The sequence below is a fragment of the Pelecanus crispus genome, chromosome W, assembly GCF_030463565.1.
Source record: "Pelecanus crispus isolate bPelCri1 chromosome W, bPelCri1.pri, whole genome shotgun sequence".
Taxonomy (NCBI): domain Eukaryota; kingdom Metazoa; phylum Chordata; class Aves; order Pelecaniformes; family Pelecanidae; genus Pelecanus; species Pelecanus crispus.
In genome coordinates, this window is record NC_134675.1 from 3,520,155 (window position 1) to 3,547,682 (window position 27,528).

Consider the following 27,528-nt stretch of genomic DNA (forward strand, 5'->3'; position numbering starts at 1 on the left):
AGCCAAAAATTCTTATTTAGGGGTCCGTATTGGGACCAGTACCGTTTAATATCTTCATCAATGACACAGACAGTGGGATCGAGTGCACCCTCAGCAAGTTTGCAGACGACACCAAGCTGAGTGGTGAGGTTGACATGCCAGAAGGACGAGATGTCATCCAGAGGGACCTGGACAAGCTGGAGAGGTGGGCCTCTGTGAACCTCATGAGGTTCAACAAGGCCAAGTGCAAGGTCCTGCACCTGGGATGGGGCAACCCCCGATATAAATACATGCTGGGGGATGAAGGGATTGAGAGCAGCCCTGCGGAGAAGGACTTGGGGGTACTGGTGGATGAAAAGCTGGACATGAGCCGGCAATGTGCGCTTGCAGCCCAGAAAGCCAACCCTATCCTGGGCTGCATCAAAAGACGCATCGCCAGCAGGTCGAGGGAAGTGATTCTGCCCCTCTACTCTGCTCTGGTGAGACCTCACCTGCAGTACTGCGTCCAGCTCTGGGGCCCTCAGCACAAGAAGGACATGGACCTGTTGGAATGGGTCCAGAAGAGGGCCACCAAAATGATCCGAGGGCTGGAGCACCTCTCCTATGAGGCCAGGCTGAGAGAGTTGGGGTTGTTCAGCCTGGAGAAGAGAAGGCTCCGGGGAGACCTTATTGCAGCTTTTCAATACTTAAGAAAGAGGCTTATAGGCTTATAAGAAAGAAGGGCCTGTTGTGATAGCACAAGGGGTAACGGTTTTAAACTAAAAGAGGGTAGATTCGGACTAGATACAAGGAAGAAATTTTTTTCCGATGAGGGTGGTGAAACACTGGAACAGGTTGCCCAGAGTGGTGGTAGATGCCCCATCCCTGGCAACATTCAAGGTCAGGTTGGATGGGGCTCTGAGCAACCTGATCTAGTTAAAGCTGTTCCTGCTCACTGCAGAATTATTTGTAACAGATATGTGTCATTTAATTTAACAATATATAGCTGTCGTGGTTTAGCCCTAGCCAGCAACTAAGCACCACGCAGCTGCTCACTCACTCCCCCTGCCCCGATGGGATGGGGGAGAGAATCGGAGGAGTAAGAGTGAGAAACACTCCTGGGTTGAGATAAGAACAGTTTAAGAATTGAAATAAAGTAAAATAGTAATGATAATAGTAACAGTATAATAATGATAATAATAATAATGATATACAAAGCAAGTGATGCCCAATGCAATTGCTCACCACCCGCCGACCGATACCCAGACAGTTCCCGAGCAGCGATCGCTGCTCCCTGGCCAACCCCCCCCAGTTTATATACTGAGCATGACGTCATATGGTATGGAATAGCCCTTTGGTCAGTTTGGGTCAACTATCCTGGCTGGGCCCCCTCCCAGTTTCTTGTGCACCTGGCAGAGCATGGGAAGCTGAAAAGTCCTTGACTAGCATAAGCAGTACTTAGCAACAACTAAAAACATCAGTGTGTTATCAGCATTCTTCTCCTACTAAATCCAAAACACAGCACTATGCCTGCTACTAGGAAGAAAATTAACTCTATCCCAGCCGAAACCAGGACATATACCTAGACAAAATTTTATGTAGTAATTCTGTATATTCGGGGGGGCTTTAAAATTTCACAGTTATTGCAGTTAGTGAATTTGTGAAGGTTCAGAGGTAAAATCCTCTGAAAGGTTACCAAGAGAAGATCCACAAGCTGTCACCGAATGTGATACATGTGTTGAATAAGGCTGAATCAACGGTAACAGAACTTATCGTTTTTCTCAGTTTGGGAAATACAATAAGGCATGTATACATCTATCCTGATGCCAACACAGTGTTCCTTCCAATGTATCTACCTCCTACTACTTTTTTTAAGGACATGTAAATGTTGTGACATCCTGATCCACCTCTACAGCCTACAGATGTGGCAATATACACAAAGGAACTGCATGCAACGTTAAACAGTTTTACACCATCATTAAATTAGTACGACACATTTAACAAGCTTCATTAAAAATGTTCAACATAAATCAGTTAGCAGTATCTTCATATTCTGAACACAGCGGCTCAAAATATTGAATAGTTTCATGTCTAATAACTAAATCATTACCACTCAGGTTTCCTACTTTGCAAGTCATGCACACTGACGTGTGTAACAAATTCACAGAGAACCTACCCTAGAATCCACTTATCTGACCACCATTTTCCAGCTTTGACAAAGAACTGCCAGAAGCAAGCCCATCAATCAGTATGTGCAGCCACACAAGGAGGTATGTAGCTTACTGCTACCAGAAGTTTGAAGCTCTCTAACAAAAGGTGCAGCAGAAGAGGCAACTGTTAACCAACTGCATGAGTGAGCTCCTGTGTGCTTAAAAATTTACATTTAAGAAGGATCAGTCAACTTCTAATACAGCAAGAACTTTAATGGCTCTGTAAGACATCAATAGCAGATGTAAGCCAAATTCAAATGGAGTGGGAAGACTGAATCTCTGTGTAATGTGCCCACATCATGTGATGTGTCCCAACAACCACAGCTAATGAAGGCATGTCTGGACTACTGTCCTTTTGATTCTCTGGGTAAGAAGGGCAAAGACTGTCTCCTACTCTGTAACAGCAGACACTAACCACAATGGCAAAGACATTACAGTTTCTTTCAGCATGTTCCAGCACTTTTCCAAGCTTCTTTTTTATCTCGCGCTCAATTTTGTTTTCCCCAAGTTTTCTACAATAAGATCCTTTGGTCAAATTATAAAGATCTTGACTTAATTCTAAGAAAATTGAAATTTTTCAGGGTAAAGACTAAGCAAAAAACAGGAATATGACCAGATGAATCCTCACTAGTCTGGCTGAAACTAAGAAACAAATGAAGGCTTGTTGGAGAAAACTGAACATTGCCAACATTCAGATTGTAGAGCAGAACTTGAAATATATTAACTGCTTAAACAAAAAGATTGGCCCAGTAAACCAACCAGAATAAAACCAACAAAGCATTCACTTTGACAGTAAGACTGTAAGACTATCCCCCTTAACACACAACCCTTACTGTGAATGAAAGGAAATACAGTTACCAAGATACATTAACACTTCACTGTCTAGCACAGAAAGCAGTGGGATCTTTAGTCCAACAGATTAACTTTTAACAAAACATATTCAATGACAATGTGTTTTGAAAGCACAAGATATCCTGCACAAGTGTATTTCTTATTCCCTCCAATTTTAGGATAACTATCTTCTCTCTATACATATTCAACATCTATTGGGATAATAACTATTTGTATCTACCTCTCTCTTGCATGTAGGAATTAAGGTCTGAATGCAGAGGGCTGAAAGAAAGGAAGAGGTAAAGCTCTTTAATCACCACACTCCAAAACATACATTAAAAAAAAAAAAACCACAAATATAGTAAAAAGCAGTCCTTTTTTAACTTTTAATTGATGTTTACTCCTGTGTAACTGTCCTGGTTTCGGCTGGGATAGAGTTGCTTTTCTTCCTAGTGGTGGGCATGGTGCTGTGTTTTGGATTTAGTGGGAGAGGAATGTTGATAACACGCTGGTGTTTTTGGTTGTTGCTGAGTGCTGCTTGTGCTGGTCGGGGACTTTTCAGCTTCCCATGCTCTGCCGGGGGCACGGGAGGCTGGGAGGGGGCACAGCCAGAGTGGTGGATCCAGACTGACCGAAGGGCTATTCCATACCATGTGACGTCATGCTCAGTATAGAAACTGGGGGGGGTTGGCCAGTATCGGTCGGCGGGTGGTGAGCAATTGCATTGGGCATCACTTGCTTTGTATATTGTTATTATTATTATCATTATTATACTGTTACTATTAGCATTACTATTTTACTTTATTTCAATTATTAAACTGTTCTTATCTCAACCCAGGAGTGTTTCTCACTCTTACTCCTCCGATTCTCTCCCCCATCCCATCGGGATAGGGGGAGTGAGTGAGCGGCTGCGTGGTGCTTAGTTGCTGGCTGGGGCTAAACCACGACAGTCCTTTTTGGCGCCCAACGTGGGCCTCGAAGGGTTTAAGATAACAACAGATTAACCAGAGTGTATTAAGGAGTCTGTTAACAGTTGCCGGTCACGATATTAGTTCATCTGATCTGCGCCATGTTCTTTTTTTTGCAGCACGCGTTAAAGCTTGTTGTCAGTTTGTGTAGTGTGCTATGCTCTGCAGTGATTCATGATCTTTTGCTTGGGAGGCTCCTTATCAAAACCCTGACCTTGAGCATTCTTTGGTATTTGGGTTTCATACAGAAGTCACTACTGTACTGCGGGTACTACCTCATGGAGAGAGTTAGCAATTATACTTCTTACTCTGAGAGGCTTGTTGTGGAGGAAATACAGAATGGCACCTTTGCTGCTTTCTTGTATGATGTTTCCTCCTTCATTACAACAACTTTCCTGTATCTTGAACACCCCTGGGCAGTTAAGATACTTCTATTGATACTTCTTGGGAATGTTGTTTCCGTTTTGATAAAGGTCAGTAAGCAGTTTAAGAATATCATCCAGAGATCTACCCCAAGGCTGGAGAGTAATGAGTGGCAGGGTGTGTGGGATAGTATGGGCAAGTACCTAGGGCAGTGGGCACCTCCAGTGTTTTGGAACTTCACCCCTGAACAAGTGCAGAATCCTGAAGAATTAGTAAAGTATTTGGAAAAAGTATGTTGTCACCCTGGCAGCTCCAGAGAGACACAAATCATTGCAACATGCTGGGGACTGGCCCATGCCTATCGAGCCGTGGTCAACACTAATCAGTACCCTCAAAAGAAACAGAAGGTCTCTGGATCTGATGACAAAACAACAAGCACTGTGGCTACTCAAACCCCCACTACAGGCCCTGCGGCTACTCCAACCCCCACTACAGGCCTTGCAGCTACTCAAACCCCTGCCCCAGGCACTGCGGATACTCCAGCCACAGGCACGAGCACTGCGGCTACTCAAACCACAGCCATGGGCACTGCGGCTACTCAAACCCCAGTGACAGACACTGCGGCTAAACCAGAGAACCAACCTGCGCCAGTATCAGTTGCCCCTATACAGAAGAAAAAATACACGAGGAAATCAGTTCGTTTAGTAAGGGATGAAGATGAACCAGGGCCATCACGAGAACCAGAGGAGGAAGAACCCATAAATGAGATGGTGACCACCGGATCCCTATCCCTAAGTGAGCTGCCAGATATGTGAAAAGATTTCGGTCGTTATCCAGGCGAGCACATAATCACCTGGCTGCTCCGATGCTGGGATAACGGGGCCAGTAGCCTGGATTTAGAAGGTAAGGAATCCAAGCAGCTGGGATCCCTTTCTAGGGAAGGGGGCATTGACAAAGCAATTGGAAAAGGGGCAAAACCGCTCAGCCTCTGGAGGCGACTTCTGTCAAGCGTGAAGGAAAGGTATCCCTTCAAGGAGGATGTTTTATACCGCCCAAGCAAATGGACCACCGTAGAGAAGGGTATCCAGTACCTGAGGGAATTAGGCGTGCTGGAGGTGATTTATAGTGACCTGAATGATGAGCAGTTACCCAAAGATCCAGATGAAGTCAGGTGCACACAATCCATGTGGCGGAAGGTGGTACGGAGCGCACCAGCATCGTATTCCAACTCCCAGGCAATACTGGCCTGGAAAGATGACGAGGCACCAACGGTGGATGAAGTGGCTAGATGACTCCGGGAATACGAAGAAAGCATCTCTTCCTCCCTACGGGCCTGTGTCTCGGCTGTGGAAAAACTGTCCCGAGATTTCCATCAACTCAGAGAAGATCTGTCCTACTCCCCACCTGCACGGACCAGTGTCTCAGCCATTAGGAGTCAACGTCCTTATGTTCAAGAGAGAGGATATAGAGGATACACACCACGGGGCACCCTGTGGTTTTACCTGCGTGATCATGGAGAGGACATGAGGAAGTGGGATGGAAAACCCACCTCAGCCTTAGAGGCACGGGTGCATGAGTTGCAAGGAAAAACTGTTACAAAAGGCGGTTCTCCCAGGAAAATTGCAGCTCCGGTTTCCAGTGAGCAGTTCCCGAGACAGAGTAAGAGGGCTAATTTTACTTCCGACCTTGATCAGGGGACTTTTGATTCACATTTACAGGAAGTGAACAGCGAATACTGTGACCAGTGTTAGAGGGGCCCTGCCTCCAGCCAGGTGGAGGAAAGGGACAACCGGGTTTACTGGACTGTGTGGATTCGATGGCCTGGAACGTCAGACCCACAGGAGTAGAAGGCTCTAGTGGACACTGGTGCACAGTGCACGCTAATGCCATCAAACTATAGAGGGGCAGAACCCATCTGTATTTCTGGAGCGACAGGGGGATCCCAACAGCTCACTGTACTGGAGGCTGAAGTGAGCCTAACTGGGAATGAGTGGCAGAAGCACCCCATTGTGACTGGCCCAGATGCTCCGTGCATCCTTGGCATAGACTACCTCAGGAGAGGGTATTTCAAGGACCCAAAAGGGTACCGGTGGGGTTTTGGTATAGCTGTGTCCTGGTTTCGGCTGGGATAGAGTTAATTTTCTTCCTAGTAGCTGGCATAGTGCTGTGTTTTGGATTTAATAGGAGAAGAATGTTGATAACACACTGATGTTTTAGTTGTTGCTGAGTACTGCTTATGCTAATCAAGGACTTTTCAGCTTCCCATGCTCTGCCAGGTACACAAGAAACTGGGAGGGGGCACAGCTAGAATAGTTGATCCAAACTGCCCCAAGGGCTATTCCATACCACATGATGTCATGCTCAGTATAGAAACTGGGGGGGGTTGGCCGGGGAGCAGCGACCGCTGCTCGGGAACTGTCTGGGTATCGGTCGGCGGGTGGTGAGCAATTGCATTGTGCATCACTTGCTTTGTATATTATTATTACTATTATTATTATATTGTTATTATTATTATTTTACTTTATTTTATTTCAATTATTAAACTGTTCTTATCTCAACCCAGGAGTGTTTCTCACTCTTACTCCTCCGATTCTCTCCCCCATCCCATCGGGGCAGGGGGAGTGAGCGAGCAGCTGCGTGGTGCTTAGTTGCTGGCTGGGGCTAAACCACGACATATAAGGGATAATGCTGTATGAATATATGTCCTATTAATACACAAATAATAGTTTTAAAGTACACAAAAGTCATCAGTGACTGACTTTTTTGTATGTATACATAAAGATTGTGTGCATGCACACACAGAGATGAGCATGCATTTACCAGTAACAAGGTTTCACAAAACTTCAAAATATCCTCAAGCAGTATATACATCTTTCAATGGAAAGGGACATGATGTATTATATTAAAACAGATCGTTCCCTTCTCTAGTACATGATGTGAGAAACAATAAAGAGAGGACATCACTGTGTAAAACCGACATATATAGTAGTAAAACATGAGTCAAGAGATGACATGCACAATATTAATACAAATGAAGTAGGGATGCAAATGTGTGTGTAAAAGCACCAAAAGAAACAACTGAATAAGATCAAACAGAATGGCCTATACTGATAGCCAAGGACACAACTAACAGCAATAAAATGCCAAGGAATGTGTTGTTTGCATCAAAACCAGCCCTGTGCTTTCCACAGCACAAAGGACTCATCTGCAGAAGACCCTGTGCTGAAACAGGAAGATGACAACAAGGCTACAGCACATTGCACGTGCCATTACTCCTCATATTAGCCCAACACAACTTTAAAACAAGGAAGCACAGACAATGGGCAGCAGACTTGCATAAAATTTGTGGAGGCTGAAATAAGCAAGATTGTGAAGGAAAAGGATCGTGCTACAAAAACTGTTAGCTCCTAAAGCATACAAAAAAATGTGTCAAAAAATGTGCTTTTCATCGTCAATCACAAGGAACCCAAGAGATGTGATGAGGATTCAACAGCTGGTGGCTCTTGTCCCCCATGTCATACACAAGTGACCTGGCCAGACACACAGACTTTGTGAAGTATTTGAATTCATTGTTCAGAATTTTCATCAAAATCTCAATAAGCTAGTAATAAAGCATACATTAAGTGGATTTAGAGTTCATTAACAGATCTCAAAAAAATTTGTCAATGGAGGAATCTCCTTTGTACAAAGGAGATTCTTTTATGAGTTCATAAAATTTTATCGCCTGGCTTGATGTTATTCAGCATTTTCATCAGTGATAAGGAAATTATATTTAAAGTCACTGCTGAAAGTTCAAAGGTGAAACATTGAAGAAACGATAAATATTGAGGACAAGAAGTTTGATGCATACAAAGCAACCTGGATCTCTTGGTAATCTCTGCTCCTTTAAACAAAAATGCATTTTAATGACAAATGCAATGTCATTAATCATTAACTAAACATTAAACATTCATCTAGAAACTTAAGAGCAGCCATTGCACTTAGGAAGCCACGGTTAAGAAAAATAACTTAGGGGTGCTTAATAGACAATCTTCTGCCAGTGTGTTGCTGTGACAAAAGGCACTAATAGAAACAGTAACACAGAGCTATAAGAGACAGGGATAGGATTTTTACTTCTACCCATAGCATGAGCAAAACATCAAAAAAATAAGACTTGCAGGAAAAGAAATCCCCTCAATGACAGCAGTAGAAAAACCCTGAAAGTTAAGGACTTGAATCTACTTAGTTTGTCAGAAAGATAGAAATGTGGTTACTGAGCACCATGCAGTATACTGACTACAGTATACTGCCACCAGGGACAAAAACAGTTAACTGAGCATGTTCTAGTTTAACACAGAAATGCATACAGAAAGAGTGCTAGTAACACTTAACGCTAATGCATACACATCTTAAGACTCCAACGTGGGCTATGGAGAGTATCCGTTTGCGCACAAGACATCCATATTAGAATTGAGAGATTCATTACCTGGCAACAATAATTAATCTACTCTGTTTTCCAAATTTAAGATAGTGGTAATCTCCCAAATAATTTAAGAGGGAGAAGTGACTAGTTTTCTTTTCATGATTAATGCTTTGTCATTTATTACAGAGGTACAAGATGAATGTATAGGATACAATCATTTGAAAGTCCAAAGCAGAGTTTCAGCTCAGTTCAAACTCAGATGAAGCTGAAGAAAATGAGTGGATAAAATGGAAATGAAAATTAAATGGAAGAAAAAAACCTAGCTGGTTCCAATTTCAGGGCTCTAAAGTGTAAGACCCTCTTCTCAACTCTACCCACAGCTTCCACTCCTTCCAGAAAAGCCCTCTGCATTTGACATGGTTTAACTGTACTGTGGTGTTTGCTGATATCAAAACAGTTATTCTTGACTGTGATACTGATACAAAAATTCGCGGATACTATTCTTCAAAGTCCGAACCTCTCCATAGGAGGAAACAGAGTATTCAGAAAGTTCCCGAAATAAAACTCAATAGCAACAAAGTTACTATTAAGCAGGCATCCTTTATTGCAGCGCTGGGCAGCACTGGGGATCGTTCCACCACGAGTGCTCCCACGATTTGGCAAACTTCTAAAGATTATATAGGATTTCTGATAATTCATCTACATAAACATGAGACTCATTAACATATGCAAATGTAAAATCTGCATGCATAGTCGTCCTCTTCGGTGGTCTTGGGGGGTCCTCTGGTGGTCTCCGATAGTCTTCTTCACTTGTCCACTAGTTGAACTTTGGGCCTCCTTTGTCCATATATGGTCATTGAATTAGCTCACCAGTCCTTTGGCCTTGGAATGTTACAAAACCAGTTCCTTGAGTGCTTATCTCAGCACGGGGGTCCTGAGTCTATGTTATCAGTGTTTTACACAGGAAGCCTAACGAGCTTGCTCAAGGTCTGTTTTTAATCATGCCGGGCAAGGAGTCACATACTTCGAAATATCTCTCTCAGCAGATAACTAAAACTATCTGAATCAGGTATTGTCATAGAATCATAGAATCGTTTAGGTTGGAAAAGACCTTTAAGATCATCCAGTCCAACCATTAACCTACACTACCAAGTCTACTCTAAGCCAATCAAGGGTAGACTAGACTAAACCATGTCCCCAAGTGCCACATCTACCCGTTTTTTGAACACTTCCAGGGATGGTGACTCCATACCCTCTCTGGGCAGCCTGTTCCAATGCTTGACTACCCTTTCGTGAAGAATTTTTTCCTAATATCCAATCTAAACCTCCCCTGGCGCAGCTTGAGCCCATTTCCTCTCGTCCTATCGCTAACTACATGGGAGAAGAGACCAACACCCACCTCACTACAACCTCCTTTCAGGGAGTTGTAGAGAGCAATAAGGTCTCCCCTCAGCCTCCTCTTCTCCAGGCTAAACAACCCCAGTTCCCTCAGCCGCTCCTCATAAGGCCTGTGCTCCAGACCCTTCACCAGCTTCGTTGCCCTTCTCTGGACATGCTCCAGCACCTCAATGTCTTTCTTGCAGTGAGGGGCCCAAAACTGGACACAGTATTCCAGGTGCGGCCTCACCAGTGCCGAGTACAGGGGGACAATCACCTCCCTGCTCCTGCTGGCCACACTATTCCTGATACAAGCCAGGATGCTGTTGGCCTTCTTGGCCACCTGGGCACACTGCTGGCTCATGTTCAGCCAGCTGTCCACCAACACCCCCAGGTCCTTTTTGGCCAGTCAGCTTTCCAGCCACTCTTCCCCAAGCCTGTAGTGTTGCATGGGGTTGTTGCGACCCAAGTGCAGGGCCTGGCACTTGGCCTTGTTAAACCTCATACAGCTGGCCTCGGCCCATCGATCCAGCCTGTCCAGGTCCCTCTGCAGGGCCATCCTACCCTCCAGCAGACAGACACTCCCACCCAGTCTGGCCTCATCTGCAAACTTACTGAGGGTGCACTCAATCCCCTCATCCAGATCATCGATAAAAATATTAAAGAAGGCTGGCCCCAAAACAGAGCCCTGGGGAACACCGCTCGTGACCAGCTGCCACCTGGACTTAACTCCATTTACCACTACTCTCTGGGCTCGGCCACCCAACCAGTTTTTTACCCAGCGAAGAGTACGCCCGTCCAAGCCATGGGCTGCCAGCTTCCCAAGGAGAATATTGTGGGAGACGGTGTCAAAGGCTTTGCTAAAGTCCAGGTAGATGACATCCACAGCCTTGTCAGAGGTTTAGCCCTTTCAATACCAAATTTTTTTGCTCCTATGCCTGAAAAACTCTAAACAAGGATGCAACTAAGCCAACAGAAGAAAGTTACTTTTTTTTTTTTAAGATATAATTTAGATCAGCAAAATAACTCTATGGCTCTAACATACAGGCAAAGAGTAATAAAAGCATCTGATGCATATGTAATGGAAGTGGAACTTTATGAATAGGTGTGTTACCTCAAACGTATATATATTTTTTGGATTAAATGGAAATAGTGCAGGAGTTATTAGTAGTTAAGAAAGGATCACAGTTAGGAGTGGAAACTAACACAGGAGAATTTTAGAATATTCAAGGTAGTAAATAATGCGTAGGCCAGATAAGAGGGTATTAGCAATGCATGCCTCACTAACGAGTACCTCCTCAAAAGAATACAAATCTGTAGAACTTCAAGGACTGACAATGGGAACATCCTGCTACAAAGAAGGCTGTAAAGATAAGGGAAGGCCACAAATGTGAGGTCAGCAGTGATAAAAGGCAACATCTTGCCCCAGAAGGCACTGAAAATCTGGGACAATTGCTGAAGCATGGTAACTGGGGGAAAGGTAATTCCGGCAGGGGGAGATCACAACCACCGACTCAACTGAGGGACAAAAGGACTACCCCCCCACCCCTTTTGAGCATGCACAGTGAATTAAAATCACACTCTAGCTTTAAAATTAAGCGGAAAAGATACAGACCAATGGAAGAAGAGGATGCTCAGTCAGTTCAATGATTATGTATTAGATAGGCGTGGTGTGTTAACTGTCATGTATAAATGTCAAATTGAACTTCAGTAGGTGTGCTTGATTTGTGGAAACATTCCACCTTGCACCCTGCGCAGAATAAAACAATGTCTCCTCTCTAAACATACTTCATGTGTTTCGGGAGTTATTTTAAATTATAGGTAACAGGTGGATTCATAGCTAAGCATAAGCCATATCCACAGTACAGACTGCACCACCCAAGCTATCCAGGTCTGGAGACAAAAAGGGCTAGCTCCTGCCAGTCCTGCCTCACAAGCCTTCTTGCTTATCCACTTTGCCCCCTCCACTTCCTGCCAAAGGTCAACACACCACAAAGACAAGCAACAAGGACTTCCCTGGGGGCAACTTTGCCCCACATCCCTTTGTCCAGGCACAATGAATTCCTTAAGCGGCCATCAGATGGAGTCTTCTATCAGCGCACACTAATTTGCAGTAGAAATTCCTGCTAACAGAAGATATGTGAGCAACGGCTATAGAAGCAGACACTCTAAAGAACAAACTGATCTAAATCTCTATATTTTCAATGTAACAATGGTACTTAGCAAAACACTCATCTGAGGTTAACTTGTTTTCATCATCTCTACACAAATATAAACAGCAGCAGCAAAGTATCTACAGAAGAGAGCTACAGCAATACAAATTTCCAGCTCAACACTGGTTTGCCCAATGAAGAACTCATTGCTCACATTTAGGTGTAACTGTTGATACATGCTCTGCAGAAAGTTCTCTAAAGGTATCAGGTTTTCTCCTGTAATAATTTTAATGGAATATTGCACATTATTGTAACTTAAGGCACTTATAATTTCTCCTGATAAACACCAGACTGCAGAGTTTGAATCTCTGCACTTTGAAAATGATGTACCTTGACATGAGCACTTTCAAGCACAATAGTGCCCTTCTGCAAAAATACATTCGATGAAATTCCCTCCCTGAGACAGAAACAGGAACATCAACCAGAAAAAACACAAGATCAAGGGGATCCTGTATCCTCCCCCTGCCAGGCAGAAGGCAGTAACTTAAAGGAAAGCAGTGAATTGAGGCAAGTCTACGCTCGGGGTGGCAGGCGAACCTCCTCCCTGCCTACCTTGCCTTCCCCGGTGCCTCTCTACAACAGGTATGAGGCTCTGGATGTGGAAGGTCAGTCAACTGATGATGTGGATGATGGTCCATCTACACCAGACGTGTTGCCAAGGTCAGAAAGGCCTACCCCCCGTATCATGACCACCTCCACAAGGAAAAAAAGACAGGTTATAGTTGTGTGCAACTCCCTTCTGAGGGGAACAGAGGGTCCAATATGCTGGACAGATCCTCCTCATAGGGAAGTCTGCTGCCTCCCTGGGGCCCGGGTTAAGGACATCACTAGGAAACTTTCTAGCCTGGTACGGCCCTTGGACTATTACCCATTACTGCTCTTCCATGTGGGTGGTGATGAAGCCGCAACACGTAGTCCAATGGCAATCAAAAGAGACTTCAGGGCCTTGGGATGGTTGGTAAGGGGATCCAGGGCACAGGTTTTTTTTTTCACTCTCCTTCCAGTTGCAGGCAGTGACACTGCAAGAAACAGACGGACCCAGTCTATTGATACATGGCTCTGTGGCTGGAGTCACTGCCAGAATGTTTGGGTTTTCGATAACAGGATGGTCTACACTGCACCAGGCCTGCTGGTATTGGATGGGATTCACCTTTCTCAAAGGGGGAAGAGGGTCTTTGCTCACAAGCTCACTGGACATGAGCTGTCAATGTGCGCTTGCAGCCCAGAAAGCCAACAGTATCCTGGGTTGCATCAAAAGAAGCGTGGCCAGCAGGTCGAGGGAGGGGATTCTGCCCCTCTACTCTGCTCTGGTGACACCCCACCTGGAGTACTGTGTCCAGCTCTGGAGTCCTCAGTACAAGAAAGACATGGACCTGTTGGAGTGGGTCCAGAGGAGGGCCACAAAAATGATCAGAGGGATGGAGCACCTCTCCTATGAGGAAAGGCTGAGAGAGTTGGGGGTTGTTCAGCCTGGAGAAGAGAAGGCTCTGGGGAGACTTTATTGCAGCCTTTCAGTACTTAAAGGGGGCTTATAAGAAAGATGGGGACAGACTTTTTAGTAGATCCTGTTGCGATAGGACAAGGGGTAATGGTTTTAAACTAAAAGAGGGTAGATTCGGACTAGATACAAGGAAGAAAATTTTTTATGATGAGGGTGGTGAAGCACTGGAACAGGTTGCCCAGAGAGGTTGTAGATGTCCCATCCCTGGAAACGTTCAAGGTCAGGTTGGATGGGGCTCTGAGCACCCTGATCTAGTTGAAGATGTTCCTGCTCATTGCAGAGGGGTGGACTAGATGACCTTTAAAGGTCCCTTCCAACCCAAACCATTCTATGATTCTATGAAAAGAGTGGCAAAGCTGCATGCATAAACATACACACAGGTCCTAAGATATATATACATACATACCACAAAGTAAGCAGCAATCTTTCTTACATGTTTTGGGGTGCTTGGGGGCTTTTGTGTTGTTATTTTTCAGTTCCTCACAGTCACTCAAAATTAATTTCCTTGACTGTCTTTGATAGTTGTGTCTTTCAAGCCACAAGGAAGCTTATGCAATTAGGGAGATAAAACTCAGAGGCAGCTGTTGGGAGACAGTTAGGATTGTACAGTCAATGTATTTCACTTTCCTTTGGGTGCTTTTCCTTATCACAGGTCACATATTACATAGACAATTTTTTTTAATCAATATATCTATCTATCTGTATGTAAGCATACATATATACGTGCACACAGAAACTGTCAATCAAATTCCAGTTTTGTCCACCTACATGACACTGGCCTCAGAGCTTTTATTTTTTTTTAAAAGTATGGTTGGCATAATTTCATAACTCCATTCCACTTAATTTCTCTTTCCCACTTTTTCCCTGAGGTTAGCTGATAACCCGTATTTGTCATTCATAAAAACTTTCTTACAAAACAGTTATTAACTTTCTTGAAATCTGTTTGATTAAGCCCCTAAGCATCAGTAGTTTTAACTAGTGTTTCTCTTAAATTCTTGGCTGGTCACACTCTTATTTTGCTGTTATCCAAGGAAATCAGCTGCTTCACTGTAATGCATAAGTGAGTTTTATGAAAATTCTGTGACCAAGTTTGACATTTCCACAGGTGCAAGTAGATTATATAATTGCTGGAACTGAACAAGAGTCCACATTTTATAATTACTGAAATTGGTTTCAGAAATTTCAATAGAAGGACAGATGCAGCAAAAATAAATACGTAAAAGTTATCTAGCTCTGAATTAAACTGAAATATCTCTGACAGATTAGACAAAAGAAAAAGTAAAAAGAACTGGTTTAGTCTGGAAAAAGGTATTTTACTTCTACGGCAGATGTTTTAACAACTGAAGCTCTAAAGAAAGGAGGAACGTCCGCTACTTACTCGCTGACTTCTATGTCACCTACATGACACTGGCCTCAGAGCTTTATTTTTTTTTTTTAAAGTATGGTTGGCATGACTTCATAATTCCATTCCACTTAATTTCTCATTCCCACTTTTTCCCTGAGGTTAACTGATAATCCATATTTGTCATTGATAAAGACTTTTAAGTATCAGTTTGTTTTTAACTTTAAAGTATGCTGAAGCAGAATAACACATCCAAGCAACTTCTGCCATGCTACGTTCAAGAGGCGGTACCAAATAGGCACAAATGCACCTTATTATGTAATTTAACAAGGTGATAGTTCTCTACGTTTCCTTCATCCTCACAGTATCAAGTGAAACCTTTGATCAAAACTAAAATTATTTTTTTTAATACATGAGGCATCGATAACTGATTAGTAACTCATTCTAAAAACTACTTTCCCTAAGTAGCAGAATCTCAGTAACTCACACCTGTGAGAGGCCTGGCTTGCAATTTAATTTTCTGCAGTAATAATAAAGAAGACAAAACATTTTTTTCTGTATCAGAAACATCCTTCAATTATTTTAATGATAATTTTACCATAATAGCAAGTGTTACGTAGTATTTTTTGGATCAATTAATGATTTTCTGATCTCATAAGAACTACCACCTTTCTGACAAGTACAGAAAAAAAATATTCTTTTGTATGAACTGGGTAGTAGTAGGAGAAAAAAGAGAATGAGAAGGATGTTGTATGTGGCTGCTTAGGGCTCATCTAAAACATTACCGTATTAGAAATAAGGCTTAAAATCCTCCTAGTCCCCAAGAAGAAACAACGCTACTGACCTACTACTATACATGACTTTATGTTCTTCTAAATGGATGTTCATCTTGGACACTCAACTCTTCTGGCATCTGACATCACTGAGCATAATACTGCCTCTCAGGTAAGCAAAAAATAACAATGGGTTTCATGAATCACCCTCACTTCTAAACTCACCTTAAACTTTGGACATGACAGAACACCATTTGAGGTATGATCACAGGAAACAAACTATAAAATTTCAATAGCAGATACATTCCTGATCAAAAAAAAGTCAGAGCAATGCAGAGTTATGCATTAATATCTTGAATCTCCATACTAGGTCTCAAAATATGGATTACCCTATATTTTTTTTCCATAAAATATTTAAGACCAACAGCTGGTTAAGTAAAACATTTTTCGGATTGCACAGACATATTTGATTTTCTTTTCGATATTTGATATTTTCATATTTGATTTATTTTTTAATATCTAGAGCTTAGTCTGCTCACAGCTAACGGACACTGCTCTCAGCAAAAGATGCCAGATTGAAATGCAGAATTTCTCTCTGACATTTCACAAGCATAGTTCTGGGGAACCCACTATAACATCTACACTTGTTCTTTGGAATAAAGTGCTCTGTCACCTTCATATGACTATTAGAATAAATTTTCTACACTGCACATTTACCTATAGCCCTCTTTAAAACATGGCAGATGTCAGAGAGAATACCTTTCATAGCTAAATAACTTTACCACAGGCATCTGCAGCATTCAGGTTTTTTGCTCCAGCAAGAATGGGGAAGTCCCAGGGAATACTAAAGGATCTGAAATAACCATATCTATTCACCTAGATAAAGTCAGCAAATTCTCATGGTGTCTGCAACATGCATATATACATGCCTGACATGTCAACGTAGACTGTGGGTATGTATGTATAGAAATAAATATTTGGCTCTGACTAACAAATCTTGGGTAAACATATGCTGGAATTTATGAATAAAAGACTATACTTACTATCACTATATATTAAAATTACATATTTTCATGTGGTTACTTCTCTAAATAGCTGAAAGCACGCAAATGAGTTAATCGGCTTTAAGCAAGTACCAAGTAAACATACTGCTAAATTAGATAAACATACTTACTGCAGAGACTATCAGGAATCCTCCAGAATGTCAATACAGTTCATTAGTGTAGTTACGTATGTAAAACATGGCTTGTTCTTGATGAATTTTCTCGAACAGCATTTCTGTGCTGTGCAGTGCTCTCTATTATTCAGCAGAGATAGGGGCATTTCTAAAAGGCAGCACTGGGATAAACAAACAGTAACAAAGAGCTGGAGAGAAAGACAGACACCATGGCCTACTGACAGATTCTTCCTCTACAAGCTGACAGGATGCTCCATGCACTGAAATTCAGTAAGTTTAAATATGCAGAAATGCTTTCTTTCCAAGTGTACTGCAATATCCCGGCTCTAGGCTCACACATTTGCTGAAACCACCTGCAGTGAATTTAAAACATATTCCTTCAACCTGGAGCTGCAGTGCTCCCAGACTGTCAGCACAAATACATGTTAAAAAGCTCTCGGTTGCATGAAAGCCAGTATTGTGCAGAAGCCATTAAAATATTAGAGACAGACAATACTTACTCCAAGGTCAGTCCTGGAATTTGTAGCCTTTCCCGCTGGGCTTTCATTGCTGTTACGTGTTACCACACTCTATTGTAACCATGACATACATTCACCAGCAGCATTATGGTGATGGCAGAGCCAAAATGAACCACTATAAAGGAATGGACTAATGATCTCTTGGGGGCGGGGGGAGGATCACAAGTTTGGGTCCTTCCTCCTCTAGCTGTCACGAAAAGCTGTTGGCTGCCTCTCTAAGGTTAGTGGCAGTGCATGCTGTGCTGATTTTGTGAAGCAAACGGCGCCTTCAGTTCTGCACGTCAAGTAATTTATTCCTGGTATTCTGCAGCAGCAGCTGCAGCACTGACACTCTCTCTCTCTCTCCCTCTCCCTCTCTCTCTCTCCCTCCCCCCCCCCCCCCCCCCCCCCCCGATAGGATTTAGCCATCTTGTTCAAGTTACATTATCCCTTTCCTTGGTAAATAGAGAGGCAGTCTCTGCAGTAATAGAACAGCAAATTGCTGAATGAAAAATAGGCTCTTCTCCTTTAACAGGGAGAATTAATTGCCAAGGCAATTAATTTGCAAGAGCAAATATATTCTTGCAACACTGAAGTTAATACAAAAGTAAAAGTTAACATTCCGTTCTGAGTGAGAGCCAGACCTAGAAATTGCAGAAAATTGCATCAATTTCAGGTCCATTTGTTTAAAGGTAACCTCACTTAAAAGTAAAGCCATATACAACAGTTTATAAAGACAGTTTTAGATCAGTGCTGCCGTGTAGGCTGCTGATTTTAATTTAATTATATTTCTCTTTTTTTTAAATTTAATCTCTTAGTCTGTGGTTATCCTTTTAATAAATAAATATTGTGAATTGTTCTATGAGGACTAGCATTTTTTTTAAAGCTCTATAAAACACCATGAAAAGCAAAGGCACTGTGCAAGTACTTATTTTTAGTAATTTAAGAACCAGAATATTTTATCTCACCCACATAGTTTTCCTATGCAACTCTTAATTTGTACCTCTTGCACATTATGATAATGTCAACCACATGATTATATTTTTCACCCTTTGAGAGTTCTGGCCCGGCTCTGGGCACGGACAAATTCTACAGCCTACTCAAAATGCAGGACCAAATGAAGCTGCTGCTTTTTGGATCCCTTGCTCATTTTTGGAAGAAATTAGTGAGTTCACAGGTATAGAGCCATGGGTTTCAGAGACAGCAAAATCTCCTGGTTGTGGAAACTGGTTAAGTGGACTGCTCTTTTGAGCATACAGTAGAAAACAATCATTAAATTCTTTCTTTTCTCTTACATATTTGTATTGGAAAGTATTTTAAATGTAAGTAATGTATTACCTGGAGCCTTCATTTACAGGATATTGAAAACAAAACTGAAGGATACACAGAACTATGCATTTGAATTTCTAAAAAAATAACAGATACCTGGATTCTGATTACCAAGCTGAGGCCCCAGCAAGCATTACTAAACCAAGCATCCTGTAAGTAATCTTTCTAAGGAATTTCTAAATTCTCCTACTTCCTGAAAGAGAAAAGGACTGATCTAAGGGGTTAAATTCAAGATCACAAACCACGATGGATGAATTCACAGATTTGCAAGGGCACACAGATCAGTTAGGTGCCCAACTCTGGGACTTTCAAAACATGTTCTTCAAATTTTATTCAGAACACAGAAAAATGTCCATTTTTAAAGATATTCTCAAACTTGAAAAAAATAATACAAGAATCAGCTGTCTAAACAGCTCTGGCACTGAAGCTATCAGGTGAAGCTGTCCGTGCCTACAGCTTTTTTTCATGACTAAGTTTGAAGACAACCTCTTAAGAACAGAAATTTAACGAGAGAGAAACAGAGTGTGAGGTATGACTACAGTCACAGGTTCCTGGCTCTCCCATAGCTGCCATGAATGGGCAGCTCCCTATCCCCATCGCTCAGTGCCTCTCAAACCAAGCTCTGTTCCCTTAAAATTCCTCCAATAAAATTTCTTTTGTACATAAGACTTCTTCAGTCGCCAAAAAGTCCTGTTTCTGATGGAGTACTCAGCAAGGATAGAAAATTTCTACAGGTAAACTGTGACTGTGCACACACCACACACATACACATTTATATAAGCTTTATATAATGTTCAAAGGGCTTAACTTTGTGCATACTACCCTTTAGTTAGGTACTTCAGCCCGTATCTGTGTATGTATATGCACACACATGTAACATCAAAGTACTTAATTTTTGTTGTTAAATTTTCACTGAAAACAAAGAGTAGGAGACAGCATAAAACCCCTAGGAGGACAGCCAGCTCTGCTGAATCAGGACAGTATCACAATTATTTCCATACACAAACCAGCAAAAGGACTAGCTCAGAAGGAGGTGTGCTTCCTTTGAAAGCACAATACCAATTTTACACATTAGTCCCATAAGGCCAATTTTAATACTGGGGTGAACAGAGGAGACAAGTCCACAGTCAAGGTGGGGTTTTTTTCACACTGTTCTTGAAGTGGTACAATGAGGAAAAACATGCAAAAGAATAGTAAGTCACTAAACACTGCTTTAGTGTGAAACATTGCAATTAGGCAGTAGGTGCATTTTACCTGCAGGAAGACAAGACTGCCAGCTTGTCTTGTCTATAGGAGAACAAGTTGAACTGACAATTGAGCACAGCAGCTTAAAAATAAGCAACTGCATAAAAGAGCTGTTTTGAGACCATGATAAATCAACCTCTTTCCTGAGCTAATTCATGCAGGCACTTCACATCACATTAATGGTAAATTATTCTGTTGAGATTGAGCTATATGTTGACTTTCAAAATTCTTCTTCTATGCATTTTGCCTGATCCAGACAGAAGTTCGGAAAATTATGATTTACTGAAAAAGGAGTGATGAATACATAGCAGGAGATCCAATTCTGCCCATGGTTACAGTCTTACAGCTTTTGCAGGAGTAAATGGGAACTGCTTCACATATCTGGGGGAAAAAATATAGCAGCAATTTAATTAGATGAAGCCTAGCAAGTGAAAGATAACTTCAATTTGATCAAAACAATTGTTTGCCCTTTGTTTCAGACCACTTATATCTAAGTCATCCCACCAACATATAGTTGAGGAAGCAAGTGGAAGTTAAAAAGGAGGCTCATTATACCACAAAAGATAAATCACATTCATTTACTTAAAGTAACTGTAGATTATTCGTAGGATAAATAACATTCATTATACTTGCAAAGGCTACAGTAAGGTCACTGTCTCAAAGGTAGCCATTTAAATGTTTTCTTCATCCTTGGCATCATCCCTGAAATAGATGTCACGAATGCTAATTTACTGATAAAACCAATTCCATTAGTTTAACAGAGCATTATTAATATAAAATATAAAATTACCACAAATACTGCAATATCTGTGGTAAGTAAAAAGTTTTATTTATCACTTATGATATTTTAAGTTGAAATCTGCAGCACCCACAAGCTAAAATGCTTGGGTGTACACCTCAGGGCTCTACCGTATTATGGCTGCTAGAAACAAATTCTACTTTCTCCTGTTAAAAAGCAGTTTTGTTACACCAGAAGGATAGTTCTACTAGCAACATGATGAAGACGAGAAACATTTGCTCTGGAGACTAGATTGTTGTGGTTTAGCCCCTATCAGCAACCAAGCACCACATAGCCGCTCGCTCACCCTCCCGCCCAGTGGGATGGGGGAGAGAATCGGAAAAACAAAACTAAGAAAGCTCATGGGCTGAGATAAGGACACTTTAATAATTGAAACAAAATAACAAAAATAACAACAACAACAACAATAATAATTTAAAAAATTTGTAATGAAAAGGAGAACAACGAGAGAGAGAGAAACAAAACCCAGGGAAAAAAACAAGTGATGCAACCGCTCACCACCCGCTGACCAGCGCCCAGCCAGTCCCTGAGCAGCGATCGCTGCCCCCCGGCCAACCCCCTGCAGTTTATATACTGAGCATGACATCATATGGTATGGAATAGCCCTTTGGTCAGTTTGGGTCAACTATCCTGGATGTGCCCCCTCCCAGTTTCTTGTGCACCTGGCAGAGCATGGGAAGCTGAAAAGTCCTTGATTAGCATAAGCAGTACTCAGCAACAACTAAAACATCAGGGTGTTATCAGCATTCTTCTCATCCTAAATCCAAAACACAGCACTATGCCTGCTACTAGGAAGAAAATTAACTCTATCCCAGCCAAAACCAGGACAGTATCCACCCCTTATTCTATACCATCTACGTCATGCACAGGTCCTACCCCTTTCCAATACATTCCAATTAATCACCACCACTTTCCCTGTCTTTTAATATATACACACAGATATCATTCCCTTTATCTATGGCCCATCCCTCTAAAATGTCCATGGAGTTCATTTAGTCCATGACTTTGGGACCCATCTGTCATCACAGTCTTTCAGGGCAGGAAAGATGGTGTGCAGTGTTGGATTGTTGCATGCTGAAGGCAGTTCTGGTTCCAACACTGCTGCACTTTGCTCAGTTTCATCAAAGGTCATTCTTCATTAAGCTGGGCGATTCTTACTGTAATACCGTTGATGTGGCATATAGCAACCATAAAAGAGATGACATACAGTATTATAGAGCAATTAAGATCATACAATTCAGTTCATTGGCTATTTTCACCCAAAATTAAATCCCCTTGAGGTACACATTGGACTTCCCCATCCTTTTGCATCACCCACCAAATGCACCCAGGTCCTTGAGCAAAAGCAATCCCATGAATGGGTCTGCCTTTGCCAGAGGGGGAAGTAACCCAGACTGTCTTCCCCAGCATATTTTTTATGTGCACTACAGGGATTTTATCTCCTTCTACAGTACGTAAAAGCTTTGATTGGGCAGGGCCAGCTCGATTGGCAGATCCCCTGGTGTTGACTAACCAGGTGGCTTTAGCTAAATGCGTACCCCAATGTTTGAATGTCCCAGCACCCATTGGTCTCAGGGTAGTCTTTAACAGTCCGTTGTATCGTTCGATTTTCCTGGAGGCTGGTGCATGATAGGGGATGTGATACATGCACTCAATGCTGTGCTCTTTGGCCCAGGTGTCTATGAGGTTGTTTCGGAAATGAGTGCCTTCAAGAAATTGCCTGAAGAGCAGCTCCATTCAAAAGGTCTCTCAATAAAACAGTAGGCCACTGGCAGATTTCACAGATATTCTTTTAAAATATACTCATGCAGTCACATGCACTTGTCCCCATAACACTTGCAAGAAAACTTTTTTTTAAAAAAACCAATGTTTAATAGCATGCCTCTTGTTGCAATTAGCTGAAGTTATCTGTCCAAAACTACACGTAACTCTGACTTCTGTGCAGACTGAGCAAAGGCAGAAGCTTATGGGGAACTTTTTCCTGAACAACTTCAGAAAGACTTGTTCTGCTATGTACCAAACCCTTGCAGCCAGCCATCACTAGCACTCCTATCCTGTCCCCAGTGGAGCTGCAGATGGCCAATATGCTAAGCACAGCTAGCTCCAACCCTAAACCAGTGTTTTCAATTGCATGACACTTAGCCACATTTTAAAACATTCCCATCAAAACCTTTTGAGGGGGATACCTGAATTAATTTTTTTCTGCATGAATATTTCACCAGCAGTAGTGCTACTGGTGGTCCCTTTTTAAGAGCCATCTCTTAAGAGCACAGGAGCAGGCAATTCCAAAGTGTCAGAAGTCAAGCAAGCAGGGCAGAAGGCTGGCTTGGCTGAGTAGGGATCTCTTTCTAGAACTTAGGCAGAAAAGGAAAGTGTACAGACATTAGAAGCAAGGACAGGCGACATGGAAGGACTACAGGGATGCTGTTTGCCACTGTAGGGAGATAATTTGTACGGCCAAAGCTCGATTAGAGTTCAAGCTGGCCAGCACTGTGAAGGACAACAAAAAGGGATTTTTTAAATATGTTAACAGCAAAAGAAGGATCAGAGATAACATTGGCCCATTACTTGATGAGGTCAGTCACCTCACAATTAGGGACATAGACAAAGCAGAGACGTTTAATGCCGCCTTTGCCTCCGTCTTCAACACCGATGATGGGCCCTGGGACCCCCAGAGCCCTGTGTTGGAAGACTGTGACTGAGGGGATGATAAACTCCCAGCCGACCCTGAACTTGTTCGAGACTTGCTGTTCCAGCTGGATGCACATAAGTCTATGGGGCCTGATGGGATTCATCCCAAGGTACCGAAAGAGCTGGCCCATGTTATCGCAGGACCTCTATCCATTATTTTTAGTCTTGGGAGTCTGGAGAGGTCCCAGTCAACTGGAAGCTGGCAAATGTTGTCCCAATTTTCAAGAAGGGTAAGAAGGAAGACCCTGGTAATTACAGGCCTGTCAGTCTAGCTTCAGTGCGTGGTAAAATTATGGAGAAGGTTATTCTGGGAGTTATCAAAAAACACTTGAGAGAGAACGCAGTCATTGGTCATAGCCAGCACAGGTTCACAAGGGGAAAGTCCCGTTTAACTAACTTAATTTCCTTTTATGACAAGGTCACCCATCTAGTTGACCAAGGGAAGCCAGTAGATGTGGGGGTTTTTAGATTTTAGCAAAGCTTTTGATGCTGTCTCTCACAGTATCCTTCTGGAAAAAATGTCCAGCATACAGCTAGACAAGTCCATAACACGATGCATGAATGTCCTGGTTTCAGCTGGGATAGAGTTAATTTTCTTCCTAGCAGCAGGCATAGTGCTGTGTTTTGGATTTAGTAGGAGAAGAATGTTGATAACATGCTGATGTTTTTAGTTGTTGCTGAGTACTGCTTATGCTAATCAAGGACTTTTCAGCTTCCCATGCTCTGCCAGGCGCACAAGAAACTGGGAGGGGGCACAGCCAGAATAGTTGATCCAAACTGACCAAAGGGCTATTCCATACCATATGACGTCATGCTCAGTATAGAAACTGGGGGGGGGTGGCCAGGGAGCAGCGATCGCTGCTCGGGAAGTGTCTGGGTATCAGTCGGCGGGTGGTGAGCAACTGCATTGTGCATCACTTGCTTCGTGTATCATCATTATTATTATTATCATTATTATACTGTTACTATTAGCATTACTATTTTACTTTATTTCAATTATTAAACTGTTCTTATCTCAACCCAGGAGTGTTTCTCACTCTTACTCCTCCGATTCTCTCCCCCATCCCATCGGGATAGGGGGAATGAGCGAGCGGCTGCGTGGTGCTTAGTTGCTGGCTGGGGCTAAACCACGACAATGAACAATTGGCTGACGGGTTGGGCTCAAAGGGTTATAGTAAATGGGGTTACATCAGGCTGGTGGCCAGTCACCAGTGCAGTTCCACAGGGCTCAATTTTAGGGCCAGTTCTCTTTTTATGTTTTTATAAATGATCTGGACGCAGGAGTCGAATGTACATTGTTTGCCGATGATACTAAACTAGGAGGAGCTTTGGACTCCCTCGAGGGTAGAGAGGCCTTACAAAGAGATCTGGATAGACTAGAGAGCTGGGCAATCACCAACCATATGAAATTTAATGAGTGACGGATTCTGCACCTGGGACAGGGTAATCCTGACTATACATACAAATTGAGGTATGAGAGGCTGGAGAGCAGCCCCGCGGAAAGAGATCTGGGGGTTGGGTTGATGGCAAGTTGAATACGAGTCAACAGTGTGCCCTGGCAGCCAAAAGGGCCAACTGTGTCCTGGGGCGCATCAAGCACAGCATAGCTAGCCGGTCGAGGGAGGTGATTGTCCCCCTCTACACTGCACTGGTGTGGCCCCACCTCGAGTAGTGTGTGCAGTTTTGGGCACCTCAATATAAGAAGGACATCAAACTATTAGGGTGTGTCCAGAGGAGGGCGACCAAGAGGGTGAAAGGTCTGGAGGGCAAGACTTATGAGGGGCAGCTGACGTCACTTGGTTTTGGTGAAAACAAACAAATCAATAAAAATTGGAAATGGAATGAAGCTGTGTCATGGGAAGTTCAGATTGGACATTAGGAAAAGGTTCTTCACTGAGGTCACCGAGGCGAAGGACTCCGGAGTGGACGCTCACGCCGGGGCACTCTTGCTAAGGCGGCAAAAAGTGCAGGGCGAGAGCGGGCAGCACAGCCCCCCGCCTAGAGCGGGAAAGAGCGGGAAAGGGCGAGCTGGTGACGTGCGGCAGCTCTGACGCAGCGTGGGCAGAGCCAAGAGTGACGGCGGCCAAACCCCCTCACCTATAAAAGCAGCCCCCAGGGAGCGCGAGCAGGACGGGTAAACAGGGCGTGGCGCATCAGTTTGCATGGCAGTTCATACGGGCAAGGCATGCGGGGAAGGCCAAGTCCCCCTCCTAGCTCAAGAGGTAGGTTCAGTAAGTTCAGCTGGTGAGAGGGAGCCTTGGCATGGCCATGGTGTCCACCCGGCGGAAGGCTGTATCCTCTACACTACCCAGAAAGGCTGTATCCACCCAGACTGAGCTCCCAGGGAAACACACAGCCATCCAGGTCTCCGGCTGCAGGGAGTGCCACCAGCTTGCTCTGGGAACAGATGGCAGTGGAGCAAACAGCTGTGTGCGCTGTGACCAAGTGGACTATCTACTCGGCTTGGTGGCAGAGCTAAGAGAGGAAGTAGACAAGCTACGGAGCATCAGGGAGTCTGAGCAAGAGATAGACTGGTGGAATCTCGCTCTGAGCTCCCGGAAACCTGACCAGGGACAGCCTCCAGAGAAAGCCTGTGACCAAAGGGAGCCAGTATCCTCCCCCCACCAAGATGTAGGCAGGGTCTTAGAGGGAAGCGGCGAGTGGAAACAAGTCCACAATTGGGGCGGCAAGCAAACCCTTTCCTTGCCCACCATGACCCCCCAGGTGCCTCTGCACAATAGGTATGAGGCTCTAGAGGTGGAGGACCAGTCAGTGGACGATGTGGGTGTCGATCCATCCACACCAGAGGAGTCGCCAAGACCACAAAGACCTACCCCCCATATTACTACCACCTCCACAAGGAAGAAAAGACGGGTCATAGTCATAGGAGACTCCCTCCTGAGGGGAACAGAGGGTCCAATATGCCGGGTGGTCCCTCCTCATAGGGAAGTCTGCTCCCTGCCAGGAGCCCGGGTCAGAGATATCACCAGGAGACTTCCCAGCCTGGTACGGCCCTCGGACTACTACCCCTTACTGCTCTTCCACGTGGGTGGTGATGAAGTTGCAGTGCACAGCCCAAGGGTGATTAAAAGAGACTTCAGGGCCTTGGGACGCTTAGTGAGGGAATCGGGGGCACAGGTTATCTTTTCCTCCCTCCTTCCAGTTGTGGGAGGTGACATTGGTAGGAACAGGCGGATCCAATCTCTTAACAAATGGCTCCATGGCTGGTGCCACCGTCACAACTTTGGGTTCTTCGACAATGGGACGGCCTACATGGCACCAGGCTTGCTGGCGACAAATGGGAGCCACCTTTCTTAAAGGGGAAAGAGGGTCTTTGCACAGGAGCTTGCGGGGCTCATTCACAGGGCTTTAAACTAGATGTGAAGGGGGAGGGGGAACATACCAGGCTTGCCTGTGACAAGCTGTGGGATGGTACGCAATGGTTAGAGGGACGGGGTGCTACTGTGAGCCCTCAACCTGTTGCACACAGGCATGATGGGGACATTGCAGCATGGTCGAAGTCTTGCGGAGATGAGCTGGGGGCTACTGAGATAGTTAGAGCTCACAAGGAAACCTTCGTGAAACACCCCAAGGGAAATAAGGGATGTTCCACTAAGAAGGTGACACGGCCAACAGCCCAGATGAAATGCCTCTACACGAACGCACACAGCATGGGGAACAAATGGGAGGAGTTGGAAGCTGCTGTGCTACTAGAAAGCTACGACCTGATTGCCATAACCGAAACCTGGTGGGACGAATCCCACGACTGGAATGTGGCTATCGATGGCTACAGGCTGTTCGGAAGGGACGGGGGAGGAAGGAGGGGCAGAGGCGTTGCCCTCTACATAAAGA

General features: G+C 43.7%; 1 protein-coding gene across 1 annotated transcript in view; it reads right to left on the minus strand.

Annotated features, from left to right (window-relative positions):
• LOC142596567 (microtubule-associated serine/threonine-protein kinase 4-like) overlaps positions 1 to 23,807 on the minus strand; it is a 166,428-nt gene extending 142,621 nt beyond the window's left edge. Inside the window, 1 exon segment of the mRNA XM_075725749.1 lies at positions 23,554 to 23,807. Within this exon segment, the coding sequence (XP_075581864.1) occupies positions 23,554 to 23,807 (254 nt within the window).
• Between the last annotated feature and the right edge of the window lie 3,721 nt (positions 23,808 to 27,528).